Source organism: Cibotium barometz, chromosome 59 (assembly GCF_041138505.1).
Source record: "Cibotium barometz isolate CiBa-2024 chromosome 59, ASM4113850v1, whole genome shotgun sequence".
NCBI classification, from domain to species: Eukaryota; Viridiplantae; Streptophyta; class Polypodiopsida; order Cyatheales; family Cibotiaceae; genus Cibotium; species Cibotium barometz.
In genome coordinates, this window is record NC_141104.1 from 11,782,385 (window position 1) to 11,799,901 (window position 17,517).

At 41.9% G+C, this 17,517-nt stretch overlaps 1 protein-coding gene across 1 annotated transcript; it reads left to right on the forward strand.

Moving 5' to 3' along the window:
- Positions 1–4,327: 4,327 nt before the first annotated feature.
- On the forward strand, positions 4,328–8,739 carry LOC147605486 (uncharacterized). Its single transcript, XM_086793389.1, has 3 exons — positions 4,328–5,428; positions 7,845–8,010; positions 8,129–8,739. The coding sequence occupies exons 1-3, from the start codon at positions 4,508–4,510 to the stop codon at positions 8,572–8,574; spliced, it is 1,533 nt and encodes a 510-aa protein (XP_086649515.1). The 5' UTR covers positions 4,328–4,507; the 3' UTR covers positions 8,575–8,739.
- The last annotated feature ends 8,778 nt before the right edge of the window (positions 8,740–17,517 follow it).

Sequence of the window (17,517 nt, forward strand, 5' to 3'; positions counted from 1 at the left end):
GTTAATCTATTTGAGGACAACAACTTGTGTGCCATCCATGCAAAGCGGGTCACCATAATGGTAAAGGATATGCAATTGGCCTGCTGTATTCTGGGAGAAAAGGGGAACAAAAAATGAGGAGTGTTCAATGATGTATCTCAAATTTTGATATTAATGAATTTTCGATGTGTAATATACCTTCCAACTGTCGATGTGTACGTCTTGAAATTGTCGAATGTGCACTCTATCTTGCTATTGTCTATTTGATTTAAGCGTGTATGTGCTTTCCATCATGTTTCAATAAAGTACCATATGGGTGTGAAAAGGCCCCTCTAGGCCGCGTGCAATGGCCATTTTTGCATCCTTCTGGCCCACATGGTTGTTCTAGTAAGATGTGTCAATTTTGGATAAACTCTCATCGCTCGCGAAGGGCTTGGGGTGGTTCAAATGGGGTTAAGAGTAGGAAAGTCGTGATGGCCAGAGGGGTGCAAAAATGATGTGTACGAGGGCCTCGTACACGCCATTTTTGCACCCTTTTGGCCCTCCTTTCTTGTGTGGCACATTGTCTTATGGTGATAGGTGGAGCTGGGGGTAGACGCAGAAGAGAAAAATAGAGGATTATTTCGATCAATAGGACCATTTTTTCCAACAATTCGAAAAACCTTCAACCTCAAATTTTTGTAGGTTTTTTCCTAAAGTTTGAAGGTCTTTATCAAAATTAAAACTAAAATCCCTTAAAATTGGACGTGGTATAACTCAAGCCAACGAAAATTAAATGGCACATATTTCTTCATGATGGCCAGAAGAAGGGTGCGAAAATGCCCTATGTGGGGCCCTCGGACAGCTCTTATTCGCACCCTTTTGGCCCTCCTCATTTCTAGATTATAAATCAATCACATGTACTCAAATTTTTGTAGGTTATTTCCTAAAATTTGAAGATTTTCATCAAAATTAAAACTCAATTCCTTAAAATCTGATGTGGTATAACTCAACCAAACAAAAACTAAATGTCACATATTTCTTCATGATGGGCCAGAAGGGTGCAAAAATGCCCTATGCAGGGCCCCCGGACAGCCCTTATTCCCACCCTTCTGGCCCTCCTCGTTTCTAGATTACAAATCAATCACATGTACTTAAAAGCCACTTTCAGCATTGTATCGGTATAAAAAATTACATGTGGGATTTGGAAAAATTTACATCGTTTAGCAAAGGGAGTGAGCAATGTGCTCTTGAGAATGAGTGAAAAATATGTCACTACAAATATTCTCTGAACGAGTCACTTACAAAGACTACACGGGTTTTGTGGCCGGGTGGTTGCAAGATCAGGGTGCCTAGTTTTGTCCACCACTGAAGCACCCTATAAACAGTAAAAATGCAGGCATTTGTTTATGTGTGGTGGCCAATTTCCCCTAGCTAACGAAGTAATTTTCTTTTAAGTTCTTCTGTTGGAACATCACATGCAAATTTGAGAATATAGTTGCATAATCTGATTACGCATTAGGTAATCGAAAGTTCTCATTTCCTTACGTACAAAGTCAATGTATACATCCTGTCCCAAATTTGGAAAAATGCTAATATCTTTTACATATAAACTCATATGAGATTCCAACTTTGGACCTTAGATCTTCACATAATATAGAACTTAATTTGATTTTTGGAGAAAATTTTAAGCTATTTGTCTATTTTCTATAAATATTTCAAGGTCTTTAAAGTGTATAATATATGCCACTTTTTTGCACCCACAATAACTACCACCTAAAATGCTTAGTCTCTTAGATCAAAAGAGTGGTAGTAGATAGTAATACATTAGTAGAATGTGGAGATTAGTCAAAATTGTAAATCCAATGGCTAGATTTTTAATGATATCTTTTTCAAAATTCTTCTAGGCTATAAGAAGGCATGTAAATAGTAATAATCTAATTAGTAAAATTACATTTTTGATGTAAATCATCTAAAACCTATAGGGACTTGTGTACTTATAATGGTGCATCTATGGAAAAAAAATAGGATCACTCTAAGTATGAAAAGATCATTTTTTAAATCATTTCATCATATTTTTGATGAATTAGGCTGCTTTGTATTAATTTAACTTATATTGGGTTAATTTGAGTGCATGTGTGTTTTCAATTAATTTCTTGATCTCATTTGAAGTATCTTGCCCTCCCAAATTTTCTCTCTAAGCATTATCCTAGTCCAAGACAAAACTGGACACCCTGATCTTGCAACAACCCGACCGGCCATGTCGTCAAGGGAAAACACGTTTATTTCACTTGAAAACCAACGAAAATTAAATGGCAAATATTTTTTCATGATGGCCAGACGGGTGCGAAAATGCCCTATGCGGGGGTCTCCGATAGCCCTTTCTCGCACCCTTCTGGCCCCTCTCTTTTTTACATTACAAATCAAACACATGTACTTAAAAGCAACTTTCAGCATTGTATTGATAGAAAAATTTACATGTGGGATTTGGGAATACTCTTTACAAGAGAGGTTCATCGCTTTCTTAGCTTCAGGGAGCTCGCTGGTTAGAATAGCATTGGCGATTTCTCGAGGTGAGTCATGACCAAGCGACTTGGCAATTCCTAATTGACCAAGCATCTTGCCTCTATAGGCGCTCCCAAAAGTGGTCATGTGACTAATGACTTTTTAACTAGGATTACAAAATTGACCTACTGGCCAATAGTGTCCATGCAGAGTTGCTTTGAGAAGGTCTTTAATCAAAAAGGTGGAAGCTTGCATTGGTTGTGAATTCTTTGTGAATAATCACAGTCATTGGGTGGGAGGTGCCCGATATAGTGGCCAAGAGCCGGATATGGTCCTGTAGTAGTAGCACGTGTTTCCCCGCCCCACACAGCATAACTGTCCATCTCTAGCACCCTCTCTTGCTTATCTTCTTCGTTTGCATCAGCCTTTCGCTCCAAGTCAATGTTGGACTTGGACTCGTCGATATTTTGGTTGGAGGTGGTGTCCAAGGCACGATTGCGCGGGATACACTTTGTTACAATGCTTGGAACTCCTCCTCGATGACCTTTGCTTGCTCTGCATTCCTGGCTGTCTCCAGAGCAATGACCACTGTCTCCTCCACCGAGTCTGTGAGTGGGAGGAGGTTCTCCTCCATGCTATCTATGTTTAGAGTTGTCCAATGGGAACTCCACCTTCACCTTGTGCATGCTTAAGCACTCATCCGTCGTGGAGGCCACATGACTTTTCAATGTCATGCAAAAAAATGAGAAGATCTCCCCCTACTACAACCGGACATAGAGAGTCAATCTCTATCTCAGGAAGGGGGGCAGAGTCATCTTCATCTTCAAATGCTATGCCACTTCCACTGGCCTCAAAGCGGTGCGGATTTTCTACGAGTCCTAGCATATCTCCTGGAAATTGTTTTATGATGATCAGGCTTTCACTTCCACTGGCCTCAAAGCGGTGCGGATTTTCTACGAGTCCTAGCATATCTCCTGGAAATTGTTTTATGATGATCAGGCTTTCACTTACACCTATGTGCGCGCACTCTAAGGCTCTTCCTTGTCGTGGATGAATCCTCCAAGGTGCAGTTGTAGCATTTCAACCTCCTCTTCCTCCTCTCCTTCTCAAAGGAAGAAAACAAAGCAGGCTAGCCATGATAGGAAGTGATGGCCAATGGCACCTCTGTTGAGCTTGCGTACTTGCTTCTTGTCAAGCTCTAGGAAGTGTCAATATTTCATTGTCAAGAGGCACATGAAGACTTCGAATTTCATCCTCTTCTAAGATCAAAACCAAGCCATTAACGTTCACTATGGGGATCAAAAATCAACCCTTATCTTTATCCTTGCCTGGTTGGCCAATTATATGATTTAATCAATCACTTCTATCCTAGGAAAATACTCATACTCTACATAGGTGGGATCACTCTCCCACATTTTTGGTTTCTCTTGAGGCACAATGACCTCTAGCTCACCATAACAAGTCATCACCTCTAGTTCCTCCATCTAGTATTTGAGTAATCGCCATATTTTTTAACCAACACCTTGAGTAGGATATTCATTGGAGAATGGATTAGAGATATGAGTGTACTTGTGCCTTTGTTCTGTTTTTCTACTCCTTCCCATGATGTGGGTTGCCATGAAGGGAATGTCGCTTGTTCTATTCTGAAAACTTCACGAGGAGAAACCGTGTGAGAGTCATCTCTTCATGGGTTGCCATAAAGGGAATGTCGCTTGTTGTATTCTTGAAAATTCACGAGGAGGAGCAAGTGTGTGAGAGTCATCTCTTCATGGAGTCTACCCGTGAAAGGTTGATTTCATCATAAAATAAGCGAGGGTAAAAAGTCCTTAGATTTATGCAAATAAATTATTAATTCACTTGATAAAAAGGTCCTTTAGAACATTGGCAGCGATGTCGCATGCAGTGTTCGACGATTCTCCCATTGAAAACGAAAGAATCTTGCCCTAGTTCATAAAAGAAGACGAGCAAGGTATGGCGTTGCAGAAGGCACTGCTCCTAGAAGTCCCTATTCCGCCCCATTTCCAAGCTTCCATACCCACACGCGATGGGCGAGAGGGTCTTTCTGGCCTGCGAGTCGCGTGCTTTGGGCACCTCAGAGGCCAATTTTACAAAGGCGTTGGAGGCCGGGACGGGCGTCACTGTGATGGGCATCCTCTTCGGCCAAACCCTCTCAATCTGCCCGCTCAAAGCCGCCCTCTTGGATGTTCTCTCTTCTCAGCCTCTCCTGCGCTCCCATATCATTGACAAAGAAGGTAAGCTATGGTTCCACATACCAAAACACTCTAACATACACATCGATGTGGTACACAAAACTGAAAATTATGGTGTAGAGCAGACCCAACATGTAGAAGATGGGATTGAGCCCCCTAATGAGCGGATTAAGATCCCTAATGATGGAATTAAGATCCCTAATGAGGAGGTTAACACCCCTCATGAGAAGATTAAGACCCCTGATGATTGGACCCATTATGTGGAAGAGGAAATTAATACCCCCTACCCTGCCCAACCCCCCCACCAAGCTTTCCAAGCTCGCCTTTACCTCCTCCCATCCCAGACCTCACTTCTCATCCTCAGATTGCACCCTGCTGCCAGTGATTTCCTCTCTGGCTCCCCCATTACTACTCAACTCTTCTCATCTCTCCAACATTACATCCATTTGGAGTCTAGTGGGCATTTTCCCAATTATCATGATGGTGAGGATGATGATAATGTTGATGGTGATGATGATGATGATGATGATGATGATGGTGATGATGTGGCTATGATTGACTTGCCCTGCATTGAAGATGGCATTCCTCCTGGACAACGCAATAAGCCCTTCTGGGCTCGTGGCATCGACGTTGTTGGGTATGGCCTGGTCTCTAGAAGGCATGCTTTCCTTCCCTTCGACCTCCCTGGCAAGCCTACAAGGTCTTGCCTCATCAGATCAGCCCTCTCCACCACTGCAACCACCAATCTTTTGGAGGTAAATGCACACTACCTTTACATTCAAATGAATCATCATTTCTCCATATAATTTCTATTAAGAAACAAACTAAATCTGGTATCCTGGGTATCCTTACACTTACGAAAATTTTAACGTTTTTTATAGCATGGCAACAAGCTTGAAATGTGGGTTGGTTTCATGGTGCTCTTTTAGTGTTTCTTGATGTGCCAAGATCCTTCTGGATGTGGGTCTTTTCTAGTTTTGATTATGAATGCATGTAGTCTAGGATATGAGTTTTATCAGTAGTGGATAAAAATAAAATTAAGTTAGAAGATTTTACCGTGTTTTCGAGTCTTGGGAAAAAATGGGCTGGAGCCTCCTCCACCCCCCCCTCGTGCACCTACCTCCCTCACCATCACCTTCTCCCTTGTTCTCGCCTTCTTCTTACCATCGCCTTCCCCTCCTTCTCCCCCTTCGCTGCCTCCCTCCTCTCTCCATCGTGTTACTTGTACGCACTCCTCTGTTGTGCCCTCTTCCTTCGCCTCTTCGTTTTCTTCCGCCTCCACCTCTTCCTTGCCGGCCCGTCTTTGCCTGTCCTTGCGTGTTGCTGTCCGCCTCTTCTCTGATTTTTTTTTGTTTAAAAATTTCCTTGTGTGTCTCAGCTTTTGTCTGCCATCTTCTTCCTGTGTTGTTGTTTGCCTTCTTCTCCCTCTGTACTATCCACCATCTTTTTCCTTTTGCCCTTTTCTGCCGCGCCTGCATCCTCGCCTGTCCATCGTCCTGCCTTTTTTCTCCCACTCTCTTCTGAGTAGGTTTAGCGCATGCTGTTGTTCGCTTGCCAGAGTTGGCTTCTCTAGTCTTCACCGATGCATCCAGCACCATTCCGTCATCCCCGACCAGGGCTGCTGCCCCTTGCCTACTCTCCGAAGCAAACCTCCAACTCTTGGCATCGACTGTCTCCTCCCTCGTGGCCTCTTCTTTGGTTTGCAAGCTCATGGAACACATGGTCAGATTCAGGATTTTCTCCATGAGGACTTCTCCCACAGCAGCTGACAAGGTACTTCAGCGGAGTTCCATCGCGGTGTATGCACTGCTCAGCTCAGGCATTCTCTACGTTGGCACCACAGGTTCGACCCCACATCTAGCACCCTTGCAAGACTATCTAGCTTCCCCGTCACAATTTGATTCTTAGGCCTCAAAAAGGAGTATATCCCCCTCTTATAGTGGATTTCCCCCCTCTCGAGTCTCAAATTCCCTCGTCGTCGTGGTCCCCTCTCCCCCCTCCTTCCTCTGTGTCGCTTCCCCTCTCCGGTTCCCCCTCGATAAGTTTGGGATTAGGGCTAGGGGTGCGTGCTAACCCAAGATTAAGGTTAAGGTCTCGATGGCACGTGGGGACTTGAAGGTTCACAAGTGGGCTAAGGGCACTACCAAGATGAGGTCTAGATTGGCCAAGAGCTTATAATTAACAACCTAGGGTTAATAAATAATGGCTAAAAGCTTATAAATAAAACAAGGGCCACGAGTTATTACTATATAAGTTATATAAGTGACCTTGGGGTCACTTATTAGACACAAGAGGTCAAGTAGTCACGCGGTTTTTTGGTGCTAGCAAGGAAGCGCGGTTTTTTGGTGCTAGCAAGGAAGTGTGTAGGATCTTGTGGCCATGGAGTTGCAAGGGCCAGCCAGGGGCAGCCTGTTATGGGACATAGCCAGGAAGGGCATTCAGACCACACATAAGCGCGGGCAGCTATGCTGCAGTGCATAAAAAGCCGCGCAACCCAATAGGCGGCAGCATGTGTTGATGCGCAAGGCAGCGGGCAGTGGGCCGCGGCCTGGGCAGTGCGCAAGGCTGTGGGCGGTAGAGCAGAAGTCTGGGCAGCAGAGGATCCTTCACCTCTACACCAAGGTACTGTCCATGCTGTGTATCATCACCTGGAGCCTAGGTGACTGAGGCCGGCACTGCTCTTTCCTACGAGGCAAAAGGAGGACAGGCTCTCCGACTCTCTTACTTGTCTCCAGGGACAAGTGAGAGATAAAAGATCTTCTGTAGCATAGCTACCCCCCCCCCTTCCCCTTATGAGCTAGTTTTGCTCTGAGAGCGGCCAGCCAGGGAGGGAGCCACCCTCCCCGTTTTCTTTTGCCTCCTATGAGGGTTCTGAGCATGTACACTTAGCCTATGGCTGCTGTTTTTAACTAATAGAAGGATTTCTTTCACGGGAAAAAAAGGGAAACTTTGTGTCGATGTGATTTACATGCACACTTGTTCAATTGCACTGTTGTACTTTAATCAGGTATGGTACTACGACTGTTGTACTTTAATCAGGTGTGGTACTACGATGGGTGTCTTGTGGCTAAAATGAACATTCGCTAATAACAAAGCCAACATGTGTGAGATGTAGGATGCCTTGCAAAGTAAACATCTTGTTTTTCTCAAATGAGGCCCTTAATTTTGCAGGCTTGCAAGAAAGGCCAATCAGACACTTATGGTGTCCTTATGGCTGCAGCATTGAAAGCAGTGACTGATTTCAAGGAGGTTGGCAACAGAGGGGAGCATTATGGTGTTGTCTGTTTGCTGAATTGCAGAAAACTTCTGCAGCCGCCCATCTCAGATTCTTCTGTGGGTAAGAAGAGGTCCATTATTGCAAGGTTGCATTTCAATGAGTAATTGCCATACAAAGATTGGATGCACTCAACTCGTTTATTACAACACACTTTGGCTAAATGCCAATGTGCTTGCAGGTTTCTACCATACAGGGATGATGAGGACAATACATGCAACACAAGAAATGGGACTGATGGACCTGGCAAAAAAATGCACTCATGATTTTAATGAGGCTGTGAAGAATAGGAAACAGTTCACTGACCTGGATGATTTAAACATGCTGATGGTGCAAGCCATGGCTCATCCCAATTTAACACATGCAGGGAGCATGAGAACTGCACTCATCTCCGCATTTTATGAGCCTGCGTTGGAGACAGTAGGGGAGACAGCAAGAGAGCTTAAGGTCAAGGACTGGGTCACGGGAATCTCTTTTCATGGTGTGGGGGCTTGCCTTTCTCTCTTACCAAGTATTAGAGATGGTGCTCTACAAATCACTTACATCTACTGTGAGCCCTTGTTCACCCGCTCCACAGCACAGAGCCTTGTGGACTCGGTATTCAACTATCTGTCAAGGTTTAGCTGATGAAAGATCTGGTGGATTGTTGCACATTGGAACTGCTCCAAGGTAAATGGAGGTGCCAACTACTTGAGCTAGACATACTTTGTTCATCACAACCAAAGAATGGGAACTTTATGTTAAGGTGAAGCTCTTCACATCAGAATCTTAATGTTGAAGACTTGAAGTTTACATGCAATGGAGTGAAAAAGCATCTAGGAGTATTGCCTGTAGTGAGTTCGTTTAGATTGCATTGAGCTGTAATTGTATGAGAAAGAACAGGCATGAGACAAACTTTAAAAAATGTTCAAATTTGCTCTAACAAGAAAAAAACAATTAATGGCACTCAATAAGTATGGTTAATATGAATGCTCAAAATATTAACCAAAGCAACAGTACACATTGCACATAATGGCCTAACAAATGTAGCAAAGGTTAGATCCTTCATTCCAATTTACATTTAGGATAGAAAAACTTCTATCTCATTATTCCTTTGTTCACATGCCTCGATATATGACCTTTGTTCAAAGAATAGTCTCCAAATTACACTGTTTTCTAGATTCATCTCAAACCACCTCTCTTGATAAAGTCTTTTTTTATTTTTTTTGTGAGATTGGTTATTGAAAGGAGATGTCGTTGGATAGGCTTGAACCCATGACCTCCCTTTGAGTGGCTAGGGTTGCTACCGCTCGGGCGAGAGCCCGTTGATGATAGTGTCTTTTGGATCTCTCTCTTTCACTTTACCTTTATTAGAGGCTAGCTTATTACTGATGCCAACTCATTTATAGGAATCAGCCTTTTTGCATTTTCACAACAAACTTGTAGAGCACTTCACAAAAAAGAGTGGGAAGTAGTTCATTTAGCTTCCATTGAGCTGTGTAAGTATGAGGAAGAACAGGCAAGAGACAAACTTTGCAAAATGTTCAAATTTGTTGAAACAAGAATAAGAACAATATGGTAAATATGAATGCCCAAAATATTAACCAAAGCATCAGTATAGCATTGCAAAAAACGGTCTAACAAATGTAGCAAAGATTAGAGCCTTCATTCCAAATTACTCTAAAATGTTCAAATTTGCTCAAATGAGAAAATACACTTATAAATGTGGTAAATATGAATGCCTGAAATAATGTTCAAATTTGCTCAAATGAGAAAGCAACAGTATTAGACATTACACATAATGGTCTAGCAAATGTAGCAAAATTCCAAATTATTGAGGAAAGAGAGCCCTTTGTAAATTGAGGAAAAGCTTGCATAAAGTGTTGAAAGGGCCAACATCAACAGCAACCTTGTCGGCCAGCATCGACAAGGGGGTATAAGGTGTAAGGTGTAGTTGGCCAACAGCAAGGACATCCACTCCCACTTGTGTAAGCGCATGCTTATTTGTGATTTTTCATGCCGACAACATGCTTGCAAAACTGACCAGTAGCACATGAGCATATATAAGCACCCCTTCAATCTCTAGCAAAAATCATCTCATTCTCCCATAATTTCAGCAGTAAACCCAAGCACTTCATTGTGCTTCAAGCCAAGGCGTCCCAAAGGCTTCTTTAGTATTCAACATTTTCGTTCTTGCATCTCTCTCAATAGATCTGGGTGTCCATAAGGCTTCCAGATTTGAGTGTCTATAAGGCTTCCGAAGTGGCCTCACAGTTGTCTTTAGTCCGTTTGTTGATGGTTTAGTGAAATCCTCAATCAATCATCTTCAGTAAGCCTTCTAAATTGTAAAGAAGTTCTCCAAAGAAGAAAGCAAATACTCCTACTTGTGGGAGGGGACCCTTACGTGGGTAGATTGGGACCCAATTTGGTGTCGCCTCTACATTCTCTCTCTACAACTCTCATCTCCTGTGGATAAGGATAAAGTGGATTGTTTCATGCTCACTAATATAAAGGTATAAAGATGGCCTTGATGTGCATTAAAATTGTATGGGTTGTTGCATGTTACATTGGTATCACAGCTTCTGGTTGTGACCTAGCTTGGCTACTTACAATTAGAGCATTCCGTGAATGTTAAAGTTGAGTTTAGGAAAAAGCACCCAGCCATTCACCATGTTAGGAGAAGAAGAAAGAAGCTTCAAAGAAGAAAGAAGCTTCAAAGAAGAAAAAACTATAGAAGAAAGTTTCCACAAAGACACCACTACAGAAGAAAGTGTCCACGAAGACACAACAGAACTTCAAAGGAACACTTTCGTAAAGCACTAAAGTTTTCCTTCAAGAGATGATGGAACAAAATAGGCTTCTACTAAAGTTACAGTTGCAATAGATGGAAGAAGAAAAAAGCCCAAAAAGTAGGATTTCCAAAATTTTGGACATAGGCTTCTTCTCATGGAGCAACGAAGATGATAGGAACTTGTTGAGGAATGAAAGACAGAAGAAGCGAAACACAAGGATGATAAAGACTTACACCAAAGGTAGAATGCGTGGCACTAAAGAATTAACATAAGCTTGATGGGAAAGCCATGAAACACCAACATATCAACATATACGGGCAACTTTATAAGCTAGTTTGATGGCAGCACTTCCCAAGTTGGCACTTGGTTCTCGTTCCTCTACCACCCAAACCACCACCGCCATCTGAGCTCAACCAAACTTTAGTAAGTATATAATTATAAGTGTGATCATTTGGAAGTCACTCAATTTATACATCAATTTGTTGCATATTTTTTGTTGGCTAAGATTGTGGTTTCTCAAGACCTTGGGGGGGTCACTCAAAAATATGTAAGATAGCACGTGAGTTCAACAAAAGGGGTTTTTCTCTCTTGTGGTTTTACATAAAATTTACGTACATAAGGAGATTTTTAATTGAAGTGGTAAAAAGTTTGGTATAGAAGGAGTAATTTTATTGTAAAGAGTGGTATATAAGGGTGTTTTTAAAATTCAAAAATCCGTAAGGAGGGGTTTTTTCAAATACCCCTTGAACACACGTGCTATATAGGGGGTTACTAGAGTGACCCCCCTCCCCCCCCGCGCGCGCGCATGCGAGTGGGCTCTCTAAGGCCACAACACATTGTAAATGGGACCTTTAGCATACACATTGTACATAAATGTGGTCTGATGGTGACTAAACTTTGCAAGAGGACCCCATACACACTCTTGCAAAGTCGGACCGCATTTGTGTGGAATTGAAAATTGGGCCTTCGTGGCATGCACATTGCACACAAATGTGATCCGATGGTGACCAAACTTTGTAAGAGTGTGTATGGGGTCCACACCCTCACTCTTGTAAAGTATGGTCACCATCTGACCATATTTGTGTACCATGTGCATGTCAAAGGTCCAATTTACAATGGGCTCTCTAAGGCTACAACACATTGAAAATTGGGCCTTTGGAATGCACATTGCACACAAATGTGGTCGGACTTTGCAAGAGTGTATATAGGCTCCACATCCCGAGACTTGAAAAATTTTGTCACCATCAGACCACATTTGTGTACAATATGTGTGCCAAAGGCCCAATTTTTTACAATGGCCTCTCTAAGGGCATGCAACACATTGTAAATGGGACCTTTAGCACACGCACATTGCACACAAAATATGGTAAGATGGTGACCAAACTTTGTAAGAGTGTATAAGGGGTCTACATCCTCACTCTTGCAAAGTTTGGTCACCATCGGGCCACATTTGTATACAATTTGCATGCCAAAGTCCCAATTTTCAATGTGTTGTGGCCTTACAAAAGCCCATTGAAAATTGGGCCTTTGGCACATTGCACATAAATGTGGTCCAATGGTGAAAAAAGTTTGCAAGAGTGTATATGGGGTCCATATCCTGACTCTTACAAAGTTAGGTCACCATCGAATCATATTTGTGTACAATGTACGTGCCAAAGTCCCAATTTTCAATGTGTTGTGGCCTTAGAGAGCCCATTGAAAATTGGGCCTTTGGCACACAAATGTGGTCCCATGGTGACCAAACTTTGCAAGAGTATATATGGAATCTACACCCTCATTCTTGCAAAGTTTGGTCACCATCGGACCACATTTGTGTGTAATGCGCATGCCCCATTTACAATGTGTTGTGGCCTTTGGCAAGCACATTGCACATAAATGTGTTTCGATGGTAAAGAAACTTTGCAAGAGTGTATATGGGGTCCACATCTTGACTCTTGCAAAGTTAGGTCACTATCGAACCATATTTGTGTATAATGTGCATGCCAAAGTCGTAATTTTCAATGTGTTGTGGCCAAACTTTGCAAGAGTATATATGGAATCTACACCCTCATTCTTGCAAAGTTTGGCCACCATCGGGGACCACATTTGTGTGCAATGTATGTGCCAAAGACCCAACTTACAATAGGCTCTCTAAGGCCATGACACATTGTAAATGGGACCTTTGGCACGCACATTACATATAAATGTGGTCCAATGGTACCCAAATTTGCAAGAGTATATAGAGAGTCCACACATTCACTCTTGCAAAGTTTGGTCACCATCAGGCCACATTTGTGTGCAATGTGCGTGCCAAAGGTCCAATTTTTAATGTGTTGTGGTCGTAGAGAGCCCATTGAAAATTGGACCTTTGGCACACACATCGCATACAAATATGGTTTGATGGTGACCAAACTTTGCAAGAGTGAATTTGGAGTCCACACCCTCAATCTTGCACGGTTTGGCGAACCACATTTGTGTGCAATGTGCATGCCAAAGGCCAAATTTAGGATGTGTTGTGGCCATATAGAGAACATTGAAATTTGGGTCCTTGGCACACACATTGCACACAGATGTGGTCCGATGGTTGCCAAACTTTGCAAGAGTGCAGGTATGGACCTCATATATACTCTTGAAAATTTTGGTCACCAAATTTTCATTTTATGTGCAATGTGCGTCCCAAAGGCCCAATGGTCAATGAGCTCTCTAAGGCCATAACACATTAAAAATTGGGTCTTTGGCATGCAGATTTGACACAAATATAGTCGGATGGTGACCAAACTTAGTAAGAGTGAGGGTGTAGATCCCATATATACTCTTGCAAAATTTGGTCCACCATCGGATCATATTTGAGTATAATGGGCGTGTGAAAGATTCCATTTACAATGTGTTGTGGCCTTAGAGAGCACATTACAAATTGGGCCTTTGGCACTTACAATTACACACAAATGTGGTTTGATGATGGCCAAACTTTGCAGCAATGTGGATGGGGTCCACAAACTCACTCTTGCAAAGTTTGGTCACCATCAGACCACATTTATGTCTAATGTGCGTGCCAAAGGGGCTCAATTTACAATAGACTCTCTAAGGGCACAACACTTTGAAAATTGGGCATGTGGCACACACATTGCACACAAATGTGATCCGATGGTGGTGACCAAACTTTGCAAGAGTGAGTTTGTGGACCCCATCCACATTGTTGCAAATTTTGGTCACCATCAAACCACATTTGTGTGTAATGTATGTGCCAAAGTCCCACTTTTCAATGTGTTGTGGCCTTAGAGATCACATTTAAAATTGGGTCTTTGGCACGTACATTATTTCACACATTAAAAATTTGGTGACTAAAATTTGCAAGAGTGTATGTGGTCTCCACACTCTTACTCGTGTAGTTTGGTCACCATCGGACTAGATTTATGTGTAATATGCATGCCAAAGATCCAAATTTCAATGTGATCTCCAAGGTGATCTCCAAGGCCATAACACATTAAATTGCGCCTTTAGCATGCACATTGCACACAAATGTAGTCCGATGTGGTGACCAAACTTTTGAAGAGTGTATATGGGGTCCACACCTTCACTCTTGCAAATTTTAGTTACCATCGGACCACGTTCATGTGTAATATGCATGCCAAAGACCCAATTTACAATGGTCTCTCTAAAGCCACAACACATTGAAAATTAGATCTTTGGCACGTACATTTCACTCAAATTTGGTTCGATGGTAACCAAACTTTGTAATAGTGAGGGTGAAGATCCCATACACACTCTTGCAAAGTTTGGTTACCATCGGACCACATTTGTGTGCAATGTGCATGCCAAAGGCCCAATTTAGGCCTTTGGCATGCAAATTGCACACAAATGTGATCAATGGTGACCAAACTTTTCAAGAGTGTTTATGGGATCCACACCCTCAATTTTGCAAAGTTTGATCACCATCGAACCACATTTATGTGCAATGTGTGTACCGAAGGCCCAATTTACAATGGGCTCTCTAGGGGGGGGGGATCACTCAAAAATATGTAAGATAGCACATGAGTTAAATATAAAAGGTTTTTTCCTCTCGTGGAGTTACAGAAAATTTACATACATAAAGGGATTTTTAATTGAAATGATAAATTTTTTGGTATACAGAAGGAGTACTTTTATTATAAAAAGTGTTATAGAAGGGGTGTTTTCAAAATTAAAAAACCCGTAAGTATGATTTTTTTAAAAATATCCCTTGAACGCATGTGTTACAGAAGGGGTTAATAGAGTGACTCCCCCGATCTCAAGACAAAGTGCATCTCGTGGCTCCACCCTCATGGGGGATGCACCATTGGTTTAGCATATGGGATACCTTTATGTTTGGCCTCAAAGCTAGGTTTCTTCCACCCCTATACATGACCAATTTGGAGGATGCATTTTATAAACTCTCCCAAAATGGGTCTCTAGTGTTGACCTATTCTAATAAGGTAATTACCAACAATGAGGGGGAGTTGTACCCAAACCAAGAAGGGGAAGAGATGATGATGCTCTTACTTGTGTACCACTTGCTTGCTTGCCTGTTCTGGCCTCTTGTTGCCTCTTTGGCTCTCACATGAACCAAAGCTCTGGTACCATAAAGAGAACGTGGGGGAGAGGCAGAGCTTGAGTTCCTTGTGCAAGCGTGCACGCGCACACACACAAGAGAGTGCAAGACACAAGAGAGAGAGATGGATGGTTGATTTTTTTAAATATTCTTCTCTTCTCTACAACAATATAACTAAAAGGTAAGAGTACATACATAAAGAGAAAATACTCTCCTACAATAACATACAAATGATCGGTCCATAGTGTGAACTCGACTATATGAGCTAGCGCTATAACTATGCCATAACTCTAGTACTCCAAAGTGGCTCTATCACACAGCCTGTCATCCATTGGTGACATATCAACCATAATCTCACCAACCATGCTAGTGGCATAAGTATGGAAACTATCACCCAAGTGGGTCATCAATGTCCATCGTAGCACTAGTTGAGCTCGATATCTCAACAACCTGATCTGGTTGTGGACGATATCACACTTAGTCTCCACACACATATTACTCAAAAATCTCCAACAATTTGAGTTTTATGCCACATTTCAATGAGATTTCATTGTTTTGCCACTTTTGGGATGTGACATGATTCTTGGCATCCAGTGGTTTTGAGAATTTACACCCATCCCTGATTGGCGGTAGGAAACCTTCACCATTATTGATGGTTTAATTGAGACTGCCATAATTTACGGGGATAGAAGCCCCTTAGAGAAAAGGTTCCAAGACATCAAGCTCCCACCCATGAGTCATCCTCCTGAGGATCATTATATTGAGTTGGTCCTTGGATAGTGGTCCTTGGACAGAGCCACCTAGTAAGTTCCCCTATAGCATGTCTAAGACATCGCAAGGAAAACTGGAACAATGGTTATCTCAGTTACTCGAAGCTCAATCTATCAACCCATCATCCTCCACTGTTTGCTGTGCCCATTACTCATGTAGAGAAGATAGAAAAGAATGCCCATTACTCATGTAGAAAAGATAGAAAAGAATGCACATTACTCATGTAGAGAAGATAGAAAAGAATGCACATTTATTTGTGGACTATAGGGCACTGAATAAACTTACCATAAAAAATAAGTTCCCAATGCCCAAAATTGAGTACATTCAAGAGCATCTCAATGGTGCTAATAAGTATTTTTTCAAAATAGATTTCAAGATTGGCTACCACCATCAGATTCAAATTTAGGACTGACATTCTAAAAAGATGGATTTTTTGATTGAGCATAGCCATTATAAGTTCATGATGATGCAATTGTGTTTCACCAATACGCTAACAAGGAGCTATTAGGGGCGATCATAACTCTCAAGAATTGAAAACCTTTCCTTATGGGAGGGAATTCACGGGTTAAGCACGCACTTAAATGGTTATAGACTAGGCAAGCTAGGTGGACTCAAATCTTCCAATAGTTTTGAGGCATGATTAGTATGTCCCTGGCAAGAATAACCTTATTATTGTTGCTGATGCTCTTAGTAAAAAATCCACCATTCAAAAATTGTAGGGGTCCACTATGCTAGAAATTCAAGGCAAAGATTTGGAAAGTATGAAGGCATAATATGTAGATTCTGTGGGATTCTGGACTCCATATAATTTGTCCCCTCAGTTCAGAATTGGGCCACTATATAATTCAAGATGGTTGGTTGTTTTACAAAAAATCAACTACGTGTACTAAGGGAGAAAAGATAATCACTTCTTCATGGTGCCCATGATTCTCTTGTCGGGGTCATTTGTGATATCAACAATACCTTGGAGAAGTTAGAGCACTTATTCTGTTAGCCCAAGATGAGAAGGGAGGTCTACAATGTATGTTCACGTATGCCAGATTTGCCAAAAAGTGGAGATTTCACACTTGAAGTAGGATGGGTTTCTTCATCCTTTTCCTATGCCTAAGAGACCTTTTAGGATATCATCATCATTGACTTCATAGGCCCTATTCTAGTGTAGCTCTACGGGAATGAGGAATACACAATGTTTGATCCTTGTTGACCAGTTTAGTAAGTTTTGTATTCTCATTCATGTAAATAGATGACCATGATAGAGGATATAAATCCTCTATTTATCCGAATCTTATACCTTGTTTGTGGACCTCATTTGTGGTTTACCATGGATAATTACTTCAAACAGAGGTCCCAAGTCTACTCCACATCATTGGTGAGAATTATTTGATAACTTTGGGATTGAGTTGAGTTGTCTAGCTCATCCATAGGCAGATGATCAAACATAAATTTATACTCAGCTGGCCTTTGATGTTCTCAAATCCTATT